This window comes from Eptatretus burgeri, chromosome 2 (genome assembly GCF_056783735.1).
Source record: "Eptatretus burgeri isolate ZD-2024b chromosome 2, Ebu_testis_v1, whole genome shotgun sequence".
Classification (NCBI taxonomy): domain Eukaryota; kingdom Metazoa; phylum Chordata; class Myxini; order Myxiniformes; family Myxinidae; genus Eptatretus; species Eptatretus burgeri.
Genome location: NC_140962.1, coordinates 147753470 through 147770884, shown reverse-complemented (window position 1 = coordinate 147770884; position 17415 = coordinate 147753470). Strand labels below are relative to the sequence as shown.

Here is a 17415-nt window from a genome sequence, read left to right as displayed (position 1 = left end):
AAATGAACTTGTTTCTAACTTACAACTGCCATATAAAGATGTGTTCCCAGCGATTTTGGGAACTGGTATATAAAAATGGTGTTCATGAAAGGGGAACCCAACAGTGTTTTCGAGTCCTTTTTGAGTCGATGTCCATGTCAGCAGTAACAGTATCAGTATCAGTATTAGTATTAGTATTAGTAGTAGTTTGTTCATGTTGGCAGTAGTAGGTGAGTGTGAGGGGGAGGGTGTGGGTTATGATGGATCCTCCTTGCGTCCGCGTGTCCACAGGTAGGAGACATCTTTGCACCATTGTTCGAAGTTCTTCGTGGCTAATTTTTTATGGGGCTTTTTCAACAATTTCAACAATTTTTACGATTTAGGTCTATTCATAACGGGTTGGACAAATGCACAATGAAATAATAATGTGCATAGAACACTTCGATAACTTATAGATACGATATACCAATGAATAATTATCGTGTAGCCGGCGTTTACAAACTATGCCCAACGATAGCCAAACTTATCGATATCGTGCGGCAGTTTATCTTTGCCGGTGACGTGGGGTTTGCTATTCATAGGCTGCCACTCAACGATTTAAATGGCTGCATCTCCACTATTGAAAGTAGACGCTTGCGCTCAACAATTGGATTTTTTTACACTCAACGACTTTTAAACGGTACCACTCAGCTAGTTTCATTGTTTACAATGAACGATTTAAATTGCTGTCACTCGCCTTTGTTTTTTGACGCTGGGGTTTGGAAATTTGAAGCGTTTCTTCTGAACGTGTTAAAACGCTCAAACTCGACTATTTTAAATAGACGCTGCCGATGGACAATTGGAATCATAGCCAAGCTAGACATCGAAGTGTGAACATCCTCGTCATGCAGAAGAAAAATTTGAAGAATGCCGCAAATAAGTGTCCTGGCCGTGGCCGTGGATGCTGACGCAAGGACGATCAATTATACCGACGTCTTTCAGCCTATGAATAACTTAAAAGTAACGTCTGTCGACGTGTGGCAACGATCGCGTAACGTGCCAACAACACGTTAATCATAGGTTAGAAATAAGTTTCGGGTACGCTAAACATTACCTCGGCGTGTCTCAACTTATGATTAACTTACAAGTAGCATGTGTTGACGTCTGTCAACGATCGCAGACCGTGCATACAACTTGTGGCCAGCGTAGCGGAACGTGTGAGTCATACGCCGCATACGTCGTGAAATTTCAAGCATGCAAAAATTTGAGGACAACCGAAAAGTACAACGTTTAAAGCCAGCGTACAACGACGTATGGCAGTGTTTTTCAGCGTGCTCTCAATGTTATCAAAACTTAAGGCCCGGTCACACCTTGACGTTTTAGCCAACGTATGCCGATTTTTGAATTTTTTTCTAAAACGCTGGCACACGTTGAATACGTTATGGGTAAGTTTTGGTAAACCCCACGTCACCGGCAAAGATAAACTGCCGCACGATATGGATAAGTTAGGCTATCGTTGGGCATAGTTTGTGAACGCCGGCTACACGATAATTATTCGTTGGTATATCGTATCTATAAGTTATCGAAGCACTATATGCACATTATTAGTTCATTGTGCATTTGTCCAACCCGTTATGAATAGACCTAAATCATAAAAACAAGCCATAGCTCATTGTTGAAAAAGCCCCATAAAAAATTAGCCACGAAGAACTTCGAACAATGGTGAAAGGATGTCTCCTACCCGTGGACACGCAGACGCAAGGACGATCCATCATAACCCACACCCTCCCCTCACACTCACCTACTACTGCCAACATGAACAAACTACTACTAATACTAATACTGATACTGATACTGATACTGATACTGTTACTGCTGACATGGACATCGACTCAAAAAGGACTCGAAAACACTGTTGGGTTCCCCTTTTATGAGCAGCATTTTTATATACCAATTCCCAAAACCGCTGGGAACACGTCTTTATATGGCAGTTGTAAGCTAGAAACACGTTAATTTATTTTTTTGTCGACCGGAAGACGTCATTGGGATACGTCTAGATACGTCGATGTGTGTTGGGACTAGGTAAAGAATTGGTTCAAAGCACTTCAAACATAAGTTAGAAATTAGTTTCGCGTAAAAAAGACATTACCGCGACGTGTTTCAACTTATGAGTAGCTTATAAGTAGCCTTTGTGGACGTGTGTAGGCGTCCACATATCGTGTGTAAAACTTATCCCCATCGCATGCGGAACGTGTGTCATACGCTGAGTACGTCGTAAAATTTTGAACATGTTTAAAATTTCTTGACGTACTCTACTTACTACGACGTATGATAGCGTACTTTAGCGTTGTACTCACGTATACCAAACTTACTCATACCGTATTTGATGTGCCCCAACGTTTTAGACACATTTTTCTTAGGTCGGCATACGCTGGCAAGATCGCCAAGGTGTGACCGCGATGTTGACACTTCCATTTCTATGGCAGTTATGATTCGAATCGTTGTGCGTCAGCCTTTTAATAGGCTACGTCACGACATCGTCGGCGATGTGTGCAACGCGCTATGCCTAAGTTAGACTATCGTTGGGCATCGGTTGTGTAGGCCGACAACAGGCTCAGCATTCGTTGGTATAAGTTATCTATAACACAATGAAACGTTCTGTGTCCGTTACCAATGCGTTATACATAAGACCAAGTCGCTATGAATACGTCCGAATCTTTAAAAAAAAAAAACATCAAAAGTTCAACGTAAGCCAGCGTTTTACATACATTGTAATACGTTGCCATCGCTGGCTAAAACGTCAAGGTGTGACCGGGCCTTTACCCATAACGTATTCAACGTGTGCCAGCGTTTTAGAAAAAAATTTCAAAAATCGGCATACGTTGGCTAAAACGTCAAGGTGTGACTGGGCCTTAAGCAAGTCAATCCCTGATAAGCATCTGCTCTCTATCACTTTCCCTATCACTCTGATTGATTTTGCCTGATTAATTATTTCTTTGCTTGCGATCATTTTGATTGATCTGGAATTTATTTATTTTTGCCTCACGTATATAAAAAGTTATTTTTATTTATTTATTTTATTATTAATAGATTATTTGTTGACGTTCCAACCTGTCCGTGCTTGTCCTTTCCTTCCATTGATCCAGCATTGTCCAAACCTAGATAGACTGGGAGGTAATTACCACACGACTTGACCAATAATAGTCGGCACGCACCAGCGGTTAAATGCTCGGCCACCCTAATCAAGATCTAATCAAGATAAGATTGGTGCTTTGCCGAGGGCACATTTCCCGTTCAGGTAACCATGTGACCTCTCATTAAATAGCATAATTAGACGGTGGACACTGGAACTTGTGGTTAACAGGGTGGCGTTCATGGTTCTAAAGCAACCCACCGTACCACAAAGTTAATTGTGAGCATTGGCCCCAGGTCCAGCTCTTCTGAGGACAAACAGGGATTAAACCCCCTGAGTAACAAACTGGTGTCTCGGTACCCATGGCCTAACAATATTATCTCACTCCTCTCTACACATGTGTGATCAGGACGATTTCAGAGATAAAGTACTAATAAACCACAGGTTTGTTTTCCGATTCGTGTTCAAAACAGAAGATGCAATTTAAATAAGCTGTTCCTCGATTATAAACTGATAAAACAGACAGACGGACATTCGGATGGACAGACATGAACCACTTGCTTAACCATGCTTTTCGCTTCTTGTGTGTAGGAGAATAACATGTAGACAGTGACTGTGGGGAACTCTACAAATTCCTTGGAGAAACTGTTTCATGCTCCTGCGACACTTCCCTGGACCAGGAACTTTATGGAGGGCCAGTGAGGGGAAAGTAGAAGGGAGAGATGAGGAGGGAGGAGGGAGAGTGTTGGGGAGGGAGAGTGGAAGGGGGAGGGGTGAGTGGATGGAGGAGGGGAGAGAGGAGGTGATGGAGAGTGGAGGAGGAGGATTGGGAGTGGAGGGGAGGAGGAGGAAGAATGGAGCGAGGGAGGGAAGGGAGGATGGGAAGAGAATGTATTCAGTCATGTGTAGTTTGTAACAACAATCTTCTTTTTGGAAATTTTAGATTAGCAAAAAAAAGAAGTTACAGAAGAAGCCCTGAACACTTCTGATCATTTTACCTGCCGAGAAATAAACAGTTTACATGGAGGGGGCCTCCACATAATCGGCTTTCCCCTGAGCAACCACATTCCCTAAACTCGTCTCGAAGGTGAAAAAACACTCAGGTTGTGCACGTAACACACTGCCACTGGACTAATAAGGGCAATTTATAAGTTACTATGAATCTGCTCTTTCACAATTGGACCCAATTTTTAGCTCACCTGGAACGTAGTTCTGGGGAGCTTATGGGATGGTGCGTCGTCCGTCCGTCAGTCCGTAAAGATTTGCAACTTCTTCTCCGAAACTGCTGATGGGATTGTGACCAAATTTGGCTAAAATGATACTTGGTATGTTTCAACTCAAGTTTATTCACAGCAATAAAAAAAATGTGGGTGTAAGGGGGTTTACTGAGGGTCAAAGTGGATCCAGGTTTGACCCCCAAAATAAGTATTTACTTTTTCCTCTGAAACGACACACACAATTTTGATGAAACTTGACCATAACCTCCATCACCCGTGATGTACCAAAGTTTGTTCACGGCATTAAAAAAAAATCTGTACGTATTTACTTTCTTTTCCATTACATATTTTGTGGGTCATCCAAGCCTACCAGTGGTTCCCTGGTTATCTTATCCAGCCACTACCAGGTGAGTGACCAGGGTTATTGACCCTTTGTTTAACAACACATCATGAGTTGGTTTTCCAACACAAGCACTTCTAGCCTTCTCCTTTATGTGGCATAGACTCGGACGTGATTCCCATCATAACAAGAATGGCATCGGTAGAACGCATACCTCCGCCAGGCTGAACAGTTTATATTTTGTATCCCACTGTTCGACCGGATCTGGATCCAGATATGAACGAAAATCGAATTGGCTTCTTCTTCTCACCTTTTGGCCCCTTCTCTCCATGGTGAAGAATCACTAACAAAATTAAATATTTCTCGTATTCGGATCCGGATTGAGATCTTCACCAAAATCGAATCAATTCTTCCTTGGCACACACCCAACCTGTCTACCAAGTTTCTTTCAAATCCGTCCACAACTTTTTGAGATATCCTGTTTGCAGACAAACAAAAGAGACACACATACAGACAGGGGTAAAAACATGACCTCCTCCCAGCTCCCACCTTCGGTGGCGAAGGTAATTGTTGGTCTGACTTACATCCACGATCCTACAGTAGAGGTCAGAGGAGAAACTCTCTTTGACTAAAAGCTGTCTATAGGTGGTAAATCTGTGTCCTTGGTGTTCCGAATACAGATGCTCGGTCATGCTCAGAGTTGTTGTCCTGATGTGGGAGATCAGGTTTTGTAGATGTGTAAAGGTTGAGTCCAGCCTTGGGGTCCTTTTGTGCACATAAATGTGGGGTCACAGCTTTTGCAGTAAAATGAATGTAACCATTTGTAACAAATAAAAATAATTACGTTTCTCAAAAAGAATCCTGAAAATGTAAACTGAAGATCTAAATGAACCAGGTCTTGTAGAGAAAGCAAACCCTGGGCAGGAGAATATCCGTATGACATAATCTTCCAATCTCTGTCGATTTGAACTCATTGGTATTCAGGTAGGCATGATGTTGGCTTAATGGTTTGGGTGGTGGGCTTAGGATCCTAGGGGTCCTGAGTTCAAATCCCGCTCAAGTATTGAATTAATACCAGGTGGGGTTAACTTTACCTGTCATCCTTCCGAGGTCGGCAAAATGAGTGCCGGCTTGCTGGTATCCTGTGTCGGAGTGGCGACCCGTCCAGGATTGTGCCCAATAGCCCAGGAGACTGCTTCGGAAGCACCAACGCCCTGCACAGAGTATGGTCCTGATCGATGGATGGATTTAGTCTTGAAACAGGCCTCATGGATTTGGTCTCAATTTTCGTGTCGATGCATGCGTACGTGCATCCGCAACCATGTCTCGGACATGTATGGACCCGATTGTTTTTCGTACTTATCAAAAAGACAACAGATGATGCCATACATGTGGAAATCATTTTGTTTCATGATCGTGCTTTTGTAAAATAAAAACACCAACTCTGTTGGTGAAATTACAGTAAAAAAAAACTATTTGAAAGTAAAGACGCAGCTGCCATCCTGTTGATCATTTCCCATTGTTATCGGATGATGGAATGAAAGAGCCCTCCTGCCCACAAAATTAACGCAATTGGAAGTTAGTGCAACAAAATTAAAGGAGGTAGAGGATGCTGCAGCCAGGGAGAGGTGTGCGAACAAATATGTAAGCAGGGTGTGGTCAAGGATTCAACAACAGACCATATGTGGCCTTTCTCATGAGGTTTTAATACAAAACTTCCATTGGACATGAGTCGTGAATCAAAGTTGGTTCCTCTAACGTTCGAAGTAGGCTTTATTCAAACAGGCTTCGGTTGGAGTGCAGGTGTGCAAACAATCATTTGACTGACCTGTTGTGTAACTGTGTAGTAAAAAGGAAGGGTGAGTTCGACCTTGATAAAATAATCTCAAACCTTCCCCTTCTCTCGAATGCTCACCGCACGTTGCCTTGGCTGTGGGTGATGGACATCAGACCAGAGATGTGGGACCGATGATTTCAAACAGACAGACAAACAGTGGTGATAACGTAACCTCCGTCCACCTTCGGTAGCGGAGGTGATGGTGTGATGGGAGCACACAAATTTGCATTCATAATATATGGATGGTCCCTTTCATGAACAAAATTGCTCAGGTAGTTATAAAAATGAAATAATAATGCATACATCATTGTCTTGAGGTGACGTGTTAGTCGAGTCCAGGGTATGCGCACTCTTCATTACACTGCCTGGCCTGTGTTTGAATCTCATCTCATAAACTGTAATGCTTGTGTTTCACAGGCAAAGCAAGACATCAATGTGTGTATGTCATACCTCGGATGGACGTTGGATGGATGTTCCGTCTGCTGGCATTAGTTTGTGGATGTCGGGGATTGTGACTTTCATAAAAACAGAGCATCGCGATGGCCGGTGAGCGAGTGTGGATGTGATGTAATTTCTGCCCAGTGCTCTGAATGTCAAAATGAAGAGATTCACAGAACAGGGTAAACGGTGGGAGTAACTATGAGGATCCCATGGTGTCATTTGTGGGGATAGGAAAGTTATCGCTGGCATCATGAAAAAATTGATGATGTGCAAAAAGGTTAATTTCCAAAGGGGGTCACTACACATCTTATCTGAACAAGCGATTGGTAGTCCAATGTGATTTTAGTTGTATTTGGAAAGAAATACAGTATATTGAATATTTTGCAGCGATGGAGTGGAATGTCTGCTGCTCTGCTTCCCTTGGCATGGCTATCATTTTGCATGAGCAGAGTGTTTTGAACTGCGATATGGAACGCCATTAACCTGGTGACTGGACTTTGACCTAATTTGATCAAGGTCAAGAGGTTGCGGTGTATTTTTCTAAGACTGGGGAAAGTAGCTGTTTTATATTTTGCGGACCTTGCATTTATAAAAGGTGTTGTATTTTTTTTGTTTGTTTTTTCCTTTTGACCTGTTTTCTTTGAGTGACTTTGCCCACCTGCCGGGGGACCTGTTGTATCATTCTGCAGCGTGTTTGATTTCATGGATTTCGTGGGGGGAGGGGGAGGAGGTTCTCAGATATAAAACTTTTATGTTAGCAGAAAGTGGTTGGAGATTGCCAAGTAATTAACAGTAAGGGCATTCTGCATTAAAGGATGCACAAATGTGGAATTACATTTTAGTGATTTTGTACATCAAAATTCACATTTGAAAAACCGCTTTGATTTGAATTATACATGTCAATGCCACACAACGGTGATCTTTATGGACGGGGTCACAAAATTAGGTCAATTTGATTGGCTTTAAGTACAGATTATGTCATCTTTGTTTGTGGAATGGAAATCGAATGGATTTTATGTACACTGTTGGTTCACAAAAAATATTTTCACGAAAAAATAAGTGACCACTATATTCGTTATTGTTGTGTCTGTCTGTCTGTCTGTCTGTCTGTCTGTCTGTCTGTCTGTCTGTCTGTCCCGAGCATAGCTCCATGGGTTTTGATCCGATCCTGATAAAATTTTGGTGGGAGGTTTATATCATGATAGAGTTGTGTTTTCCTAAGAATGGGCGGGTTGTGCCCATTATGGGCGGAACCATGCCCAAAAACATGTGATTTTAGGGAGTAGCCGATTTCAATATGCATCTTCTCTGAGGGGGTTTGTCGAATCTGATAGGGGTTTCGGTATTTCGTTAGCCCAATGGCACCTGCATAGCCCCACGGAGCTCGATTTTTCATTTTCGTCCCAAGGTCAAAGTCACAAGATCACAAACTTAGAAAATTGCGAATTGTGTTTTTAGGGGTAGCCGATTTCAATTTGCATCTTCTCTGAGGGGGTTCGTCGAATCTGACAGCGGTTTCGGTATTTCGTTAGCCCAATGGCACCTGCATAGCCCCACAGAGCTCGATTTTTCATTTCCGTCCCAAGGTCAAGGTCACAAGGTCACGAACTTAGCAAATTGCGATTTTGAGATAAAAATCCATCTTCTCCGAGGGGTTTGTCGAATCTGACAGCGGTTTCGGTATTTAGTTAGCCCAATGGCACCTGCATAGCCCCACAGAGCTCGATTTTTCATTTTCGTCCCAAGGTCAAGAACTTAGAAAATTTCGAATTTTGACATAAAAATCATACGACCACCCAAACTTTGAGAGCTTGGATGACAATATTTTTTATGCATAATCTTGGTCATTCCCCACCTAAAGCCTTGAAACCATTTTGCTCTATCTCGAACACCTTGCCCGTGGCACCCCCTTCAAGTTTGTTTTTATGCTGGTTTCATCAAAGTATGGATAACACTGAACAACAAATTTCAAAAAAATTTTTTTACTGGAGATGTGTAAAGTGATTAAGACTAATTTGGGTACGCTGATTTCAAAAATCATAACCGTTTTGCTGTATCACGTCAGGATTTTCAGGAACAGAAATATTCCCATTGCCTAGAAGTCAGGATTTCAATGAAATTTACATATGTCTTTAACATGTCTATTTCGTACAATTGTTGTTAACTTGTGTTATATTTCTTTCTTTCAGATAAAGATGAGTAGGCGTTCCTGTACCAATCATCCTGACAACTTCTGTTATGTCTGTGGTCGGTATACCAAAAAAGATCAACAGCGAAGTATATCTACAGCAGTGAAAATGAAGGCCGCCTACTTTCACTACTTCGGGTGTAAGGTGGGGACCAAGAACAGAGCTGGGCACCACACATCTGCTGCACAAGCTGTCACACAACCTTGACTCAGTGGTTGGTGGGCAAGCGCGCGAGCATGCCATTTGCAGTGCCCATGATATGGCGTGAGCCGCAGAATCATCATGATGATTGTTATTTCTGCTGCACAAGCATCGCCGGCTTCAACAAGAAGAATAAAGGTCACATCAAGTACGCTGACTGCGTCTCTGCTCGTAAACCTGTGCCTCATGATGACGAGAACCCCGTTCCAACACCTCCAGCTGATCAGAACATAGCTGTAAGCAGTGGTGAAGAGGATGGTGATGATGAACCTTTTGAACCCGACACTCAAGAATCACACCTTCTGAACCAGGGAGACTTAAATGATCTTGTAAGAGATCTCTCGCTGTCAAAGGCGAAGGCAGAGCTGCTTGGATCAAGGCTGCAGCAGTGGAATCTACTTGAACCTAACACCAAGATATCCTTGTTCAGAGCACGTCACAGAGACATGGCTGAGTTCTTTGAGATGGAAGACACGATGACATTCTGCAGTGACATCAACGGTCTGTTGAAAGAACTTGGGTGTGATCACGATCCTGCAGACTAGCGCCTCTTCATCGACTCGGGGAAGAACAGCTTGAAGGCTGTTTTGCTCCACAATGGCAACGAGAAACCATCAGTCCCACTGGCTCACGCGTTCGGCATGACAGAGACCTATGAGACTATGCGGCAGCTGCTTGATTCCATCAAGTACAATGACTTCAACTGGCACATCTGCGGAGACTTGAAAGTGGTGGCGCTGTTGTTCGGGCTGCAGTCAGGCTACACGAAATACATGTGCTTCCTTTGTCTCTGGGATAGCAGAGACGACAAGAATCACTGGACGAAGAAAGATTGGGAAGAGCGAAAAGAGCATGTACCTGGTCGACACAACGTGAAGCATGTCGCCCTTGTCGACCCTGCCAAGGTTTTCCTTCCACCACTCCACATAAAGCTCGGCTTGATGAAAAGTTTTGTACGGGCAATGGATCTGAATGGGCGTGGGTTTTTATACCTCAAGGAAAAGTTTGGCAACACTTTGTCGGAGGCCAAGATCAAGGCTGGTGTCTTTGTTGGACCGCAAATCCGACAGATTATGAAGGACGAAACTTTTCCGACAACTCTAAACCCCAAAGAGCTGGCAGCGTGGAGGAGCTTCAAAGCTGTGACGGACAACTTCTTGGGGAACGAGCGCGTGGACAACTATGAAGAAATAGTGCAGCAGCTGCTGGAGTCCTTCAGGAAACTTGGCTCCAGGATGTCCCTGAAAATCCATTTCCTACACCAGCACCTGAACTTCTTCCCTGACAACTTGGGAGCAGTCTCGGACGAGCACGGCGAGCGATTCCACCAAGAGATTTCACTCATGGAGACGCGTTACCAAGGGCGGCACAACCCGAACATGATGGGCGATTTCTGCTGGTTCCTGCATCGTGAAACTGACACAGAGCAGCACAAACGCAAAGCCAAATGCCTAAAGCATTTTTAATTACATTCTAGTGGAGTTTTTCTGTAATTTCTATAATTTTGAAGCATTCATGATGAAATAAATGAATAAATGAATTTTTGTAAATTTCATTGAAATCCTGACTTCTAGGCAATGGGAATATTTCTGTTACTGAAAATCCTGACGTGATACAGCAAAACGGTTATGATTTTTGAAATCAGCGTACCCAAATTAGTCTAAATCACTTTACACATCTCCAGTAAAAAATTTTTGTTGTTCAGTGTAATCCGAGGAGTGCGAAATGCCATATAGCCTATATGACGTTATATTGTTCCTGGAATGTTCCAGAGGAAGTTTTGCACCAAAGGTCATAATCCTTGACCTTTGACCTTTAAAGTTCACAATGGTCAAATATTCAAAGTTGTGGGAATCAAACCGGGTTTTCGACCTTCTTCGACAAACTAACTCCATTAAGCTATAGCACGTATCCTGTTTCCTTATTTTAATGTCCACATTGTTTTGTGACCTTTAAAGGTTATGCAAAGGTCAAATTTTTGAAGTTGTTGAACGAAACCGGGTTTTCGACATTTTGCGGCTAATAACCTGTCACTCGTACCACATCATGTTGATCATTTTTATAACTTGGTCAAACATTATCACATTGTCTCATCCTTGACTTCTGAAACAATCTACATCGTCAAATACCGCTTGTGAACCATCGTCGTCTTCAGACTTGTATTTGTTGATTTTGACCAAGGAATTTTATTTAAAGTGAGTTTGTGCAAGTGCTTAGATGGTCAGAGTAAGGCCTAAGTCACATTTGCTATATGGCGAAGATACGGCGGCCGTACGCCCTCTGAATTGACAGAAACGTGCGGCGGAAACGTGACAGAAATGCCGTATGGGTATATTTTACAGGCCGTAGGGTCGCCGTGGAATTATAACGCGGAGTTATAACTTTTTTCATTTCTACGTTCGCCGTAGCAATTCGACAAGCCGAAACAAAAGAACTGGTAAAAAAAAAAAAGAAAAAAAAAAGAACCCACTCATTACCGTCCGTCTGGCCGCACGTTCGCCTTAGGGCCCCCCTGCGGTCCCCCTGCAGTCGCCTTGCGGACACCTTGCGGGCACCTTGCGTCTGCCTTGAAAATTCTATGGCCGCCGCAGGAACGCCCTAAGGTCACCGTGCGGCATCAAATCAAAGACCGTACGGCACCCCCACGTTTTCGGTCTCCACAATTTATAAATACGCCATGCGGCTCCCCGAAAAAAAAAAAAAAAAAAACATGTGACTGCTACATTGTGTGACCGTAGAAATACTGCGGCCGCCCTATAATTGCTAGTGGCCGTAGATTTTGTAGACCCCACAGCCGCTGTGGCAAATGTGACTTAGGCCTAAGTGCGATGGAATATACAGCGTTTTGCTGTGGCAAGTGCATGGGAATTTTTATACGAATCAGATGTAGCATTCTACATAAGCAATTATGACGTCATAACGAAGACACCTATGATGTCATCAAAAATTTCTCATTTCTCATGAGGAGTACTTGTTATGAGCCAAGTTTCAATTTATTCTTTGGTGCGGTTTCAGAGATACAAAGATCCAAATTTTTCCCGATTTTCTGAAATGTCTGCCAGATCACGTGACCTATGACGTCATAATTATCATTAAAACATTCTACATGAGTCGAGTCGTCGCACCTTTGGTGAAAATTTCGTCTCAACCTAACAAGCAGTTGCAGGGAAAAACATAAAAGTTATGTGTGGACAAACAGACAAACAAACAAACAGACCCAAATGCAATACCCTCTCCTTCGGCAAGCATAACTATACACTACATGGCCAAAAGTATGCGGACACCCCTTCTAATTTGTGTATTCGGCTATTTCAGTCACTCCCATCGCTGACTGGTGTATAAAATCAAGCGCACAGCCATGCAATCTCCACAGACAAACATTGGCAGTCGAATGGGCCGGACTGAAGAGCTCAGTGACTTTCAGCGTGGCACCGTCATCGGATGCCACCTTTCCAACAAGTCAGTTCAACAAGTCAGCCACACAAGCTCACAGAACAGGACCGCCGAGTGCTGAAGCATGTAGCACGAAAAAATCATATGGCGTCGGTTTCAACTCTCACTACTAAGTTTCTAAACTGACTTTGGAAGCAAAGTCAGCACAAACACTGTTCAAGAGCTTCATGAAATGAGTTTCCATAGCCGAGCAGCCGCACACAAGCCTAAGATCACCGTGCGCAATGCCAAGCATCGGCTGGAGTGGTGTAAAGCCCACCGCCATTGGACTCTGGAGCAGTGGAAATGCATTCTCTGGAGTGATGAATCACGCTTCACCATCTGGCAGTCCGACGGACGAATCTGGGTTTGGCAGATGCCAGGAGAATGCTACCTGCCTGAATGCATAGTGCCAACTGTAAAGGCTGCTGGTGGAGGAATAATGTTCTGGGGCTGTTTTTCATGGTTCGGGTTTGGCCCCTTATTTCCCTTCACTGGAACTCTTAATGCTACAGCATACAATGACATTCCAGACGATTCTGTATCTCCAACTTTGCGGCAACAGTTTGGGGAAGGCCCTTTCCTATTTTAGCATGACAATGCCCCCGTGCACAAAGCGAGGTCCATACAGAAATGGTTTGTCGAGATCGGTGTGGAAGAACTTGACTGGCCTGCACAGAACCCTGACCTCAACCCCATCAAACGCCTTTGGGATGAATTGGAACGCCGACTGCGAGCCAGACCAAATTCACCCAACATCAGTGCCAAACCTCAGTAATGCTCTTGTGGCTGAGTGGAAGCAAATCCCTGCAGCAATGTTCCAACATCCAGTGGAAAGCCTTCCCAGAAGAGTGGAGGCTGTTATAGCAGCAAATGGGAGACCAACTCCATATTAATGCCCATGATTTTGGAATGAGATTGTGGACAAGAAGGTGTACACAGACTTTTGGCCATGTCGTGTATGAGGCATCTTTTTTTTTTATCAGAAAGGACAAATGAAAATTAATGGTTTTTTTAATAATGAGTTTAATTTAACACATTGAAATATGGATCAAATAATTTATACACATTTTACATTTAAATATCACATCTCAAGCATTTTTTAAATGACTTCTCTTAATCATCATTTAGGATTTGATAGATTTTTTTTTTGACCTTCTCAAAATTGAAATACAATACACCACCAGTCTGAAGTTTTAGAACACCCCCGTTTTTTCCAGTTTTTACTGAACTTTAAGCAGTTTAATGTTTCAATGTACTCTGAAATTAAAGCTGAGAACAAATAAAGAATTGCAGACAAAAAAAAATCATGGAATCGTTTTGTTGAACAAAATTTAATCTAAATTTTTGACTCATCAAAGTAGCCACCTTTTGCAGATATAACAGCCGAACATACTCGTGGCGTTCTTTCTACAATGGAAATCAAATATTGGTGGGAAAGTTCTTCCCAACACTGTTGCAGAAATTCCCACAAACGTGTTGCACTTGCAGGTTGCTTTGCTTTCACCCTTCTGTCCAGTTCATCCCAAACCAGCTTGATGGGGTTTCAGTCTGGAGACTGTGCTGGCCATTCCATGATTTGAAGCCTACAGTCTTGTTCTTTTCTTCGAAGGTAGTTCTGACCGCCTGGAGGTGTTTTGGGTCGTTATCTTGCTGTAGGATGAACCCCTGAGCAACTCGGCGTCGACCCGAGGGTATTGCATGGCGATGCAAAATGCTGTGGTAGCCCTTTTGGTTCAGTGTGAAAGTCACTCTGTGCAAGTCGCCGACTCTGGATCCAGCAAAAGAGCCCCAGATCATCATGCTTTCTCCTCCATGTTTGACAGTTCATGTCACACACTGAGGAACCATCATTTCGCCGACTCGACGGCGTACAAAACCCTGCGTGATGAACCGAAGATTTCAAATTTTGATTCATCGGTCCATAAGACCTTCTTCCAGTTTTCAGTAGTCCACTGGCGGTACTTCATGGCCCAGGTAAGCCTCTTTTTCTTATTTTGCCATCTTACCAATGGCTTTCTTACTGCCACTCGACCTGTCAAACCTGCAGCTCGAAGTCTTCTCTTCACAGTTGAAACTGAGAATTCCTTACTTCGACCAGTGTTAAGCTGTGCTTGAAGTTGCTGTCCTGTGAGCCACCTATCACGCAAGCTGTTGACTCTCAGAAACTTGTCTTCTGATTGTGTTGTGGCTTTGGGTCTATCAGACCTCCTCCTCTCAGAGTTTCCTCCAGTTTCCAAGTGCCTTTTGATGGTGTGGGAAACTGTACTCACCAACACCTGGCCTCTTTGCAATTTCTCCAAGACCTTCACTTTTAAGGGTTATAATGGTCTGTCCATCTTTCTTTGTTAATTGTCTTTTTCTTGCCATTATGGGAGCAATATACTACTTCCTGCAGTGCAATATTGTCCAAATAATGCTTCAGAGGGTATAGCAACACAGTCTGTTCCAACACTGCTTTTATAGAGACAGAGGGTTTGTAACTAATCAACAAAAGTTGGGACACCTGTCGGAATTGTTTGCATCAACTTTCAAGGCTTAATTTACTTCCATTGCTGCAGAACTGATGCAGTTGCTAACCCATTACTTGTTCCCTGAAAAGGGCCTTTTTTAACAACTCTGAAATTTACATTATTTTTCAGTTTTTGGTCACCTAAACATTTTTTTTTTAACCTCTGGCAGTTTAACGCTGCACTTTGTACCATTTGAGGTTATTCACTGGACTTGAACTGCTTAAATTTCAGTAAAAACTGGAAAAAAATGGGAGTGTTCTAAAACTTTTGACCGGTAGTGTATATCATACCAATCACACAACCTTACATTCCAACACGCACCAATCATTGGGTTATGAGCAGCATGGCCTGTTGCAAGTTGCTTGAGTGATATAAAAAGCATATTATATTCCCATTCTGGAGGTTTACAATTCATTCCAGAATCACAAAAGCATTATAGTGTATAGAATTGATTAACAGCAATAGGGGATTAACAGCAGCAATAACTAAAGGTTATCTCTCTCACACACACACACACACACACACACACACACACACACACACACACACACACACACACACACACACACACACACACACACACACACACACACACACACACACTTTACATATTCTTGGTGCTGGTTCAGCCAATATGAATTAGTTCCTGACTTTGAGCAAGAGCATCTCATCGTTGATAATCATCACAAATGTAACATCCCGGAGTGGTTATCCCCATAGCATTGCAATGAGAAAAAGCGCAGAGAATCACCAATATTGCACAACCTCAATGCAGGCCTGAGTGGCTCATTTACATCTAGGTAGAAGGTGTGCATAAGCCAGGAAAAACTATCATTTATGGCATAAAAGATGAGATCTCCAGTGTCGCAATCCAGACACAACCCGAGATGCTTAGGATCTCCCAGCATGTTCAGGTTGGTTTCAAAGCAATCATGCCGAGCTGTGTATTTCCCATCATGTTTGACAACACACCACGAGTTGGCATTCCAACCCAACGAGCACTCCCAGCCACCCCCTTTCCGGAGCATGGACTCAAACGTGATGCCAATTTCATAATTGTGGGCCCGAATGACATCAACTTCCCAGTAGTAACGGCCAGAGAAGAAACTCTCTTTGGCTAGAACCTGTTTACAGCTGGTAAATCTGTGTGGGTGGTCTGGGTACAACTGGTCGAACCCACTCAGTGATGCCATCCAATGGTCTGAAGAGATCACAATTTGTGGATTTGCAGAGTTTGGGTCTAGAGTTGGAGACACAGCATCTGTAGGTACATACAGAGGGTTGAAATATTGTTAAAAATGTAGGGTCCAAGAGGGAAGAAAGAAGGAAAAGTGAATAAGGTAACAGTGGATCTCTTCCAAGTGCGTTTTGTGGGAATGTGTTGGCTTGACAGAGAAGACGAAAAAATAAAAAATAAATCAAACAAGGGTGATTGCTTATTTTGTCGTTTAAACATAAAAACTTTACTTGGTATAAATAAAATATTTTTTAACTTTTCATAAAGAGGTTTAAAAATAACAATGGCTAACATCAACAGAAACAATGATTTGATGAAGATACTTTTGTGGGGTCGGAAATGGGATGATGCAATATGCTCGACTGTTATAAGATGTAGTTGGTCCCAATTTGAGAGAAAGATGGCTTTATCATTCACCATAGAATATGGCATCGATGGGCAACGTGTTTGCTGAATAACCGCACCCTCCCAACATGCTCTGCATCCGTGGGCCTGCCTTTTTCAACAAACAGCTCCTATTACATCCCTTCCACTCGGAGTAAAACCACAGCAAATACAAAACACCGAATGGAAATGAAGAAAAAAACCCAACGATAGCACTCCATCTCAAGATGGTGATTCACCCACACCTTGACTCAACCTCTAGACATCGAATCTCCAACCTGACAAGGTGCTTGACCAGGTGCCCCGACCGAGTTTGGAGTGCTAGTGGAGGGGAAAGTGTGGGTGGTAGTTGGAGATGCTGGTGGCTCTTGGTCAGCAGCTTGCTGTCGCTCGGTGGTGGCATGGTCAATGTCAGCATCAAAGAGAGTATTCTCAAACATCTGTGACTCCTGCTGTCTTGTCTTGGACTATAGTACATGGCCCATGCCCATGGGCCCATCTTTCTCAACCATTATACAATGTACCATATTTGT

General features: G+C 43.0%; 1 protein-coding gene across 1 annotated transcript in view; it reads right to left on the bottom strand.

The window, feature by feature from the left end:
* Positions 1–13741: 13741 nt before the first annotated feature.
* The window catches only part of LOC147033488 (uncharacterized), a 48157-nt gene continuing 44483 nt past the window's right edge, over positions 13742–17415 (bottom strand). Inside the window, exon 11 of the mRNA XM_085855691.1 lies at positions 13742–16522. Coding sequence (XP_085711817.1) covers positions 15945–16522 — 578 coding nt within the window. The 3' untranslated portion in view covers positions 13742–15944. The remainder of the gene's footprint in view (positions 16523–17415) is intronic.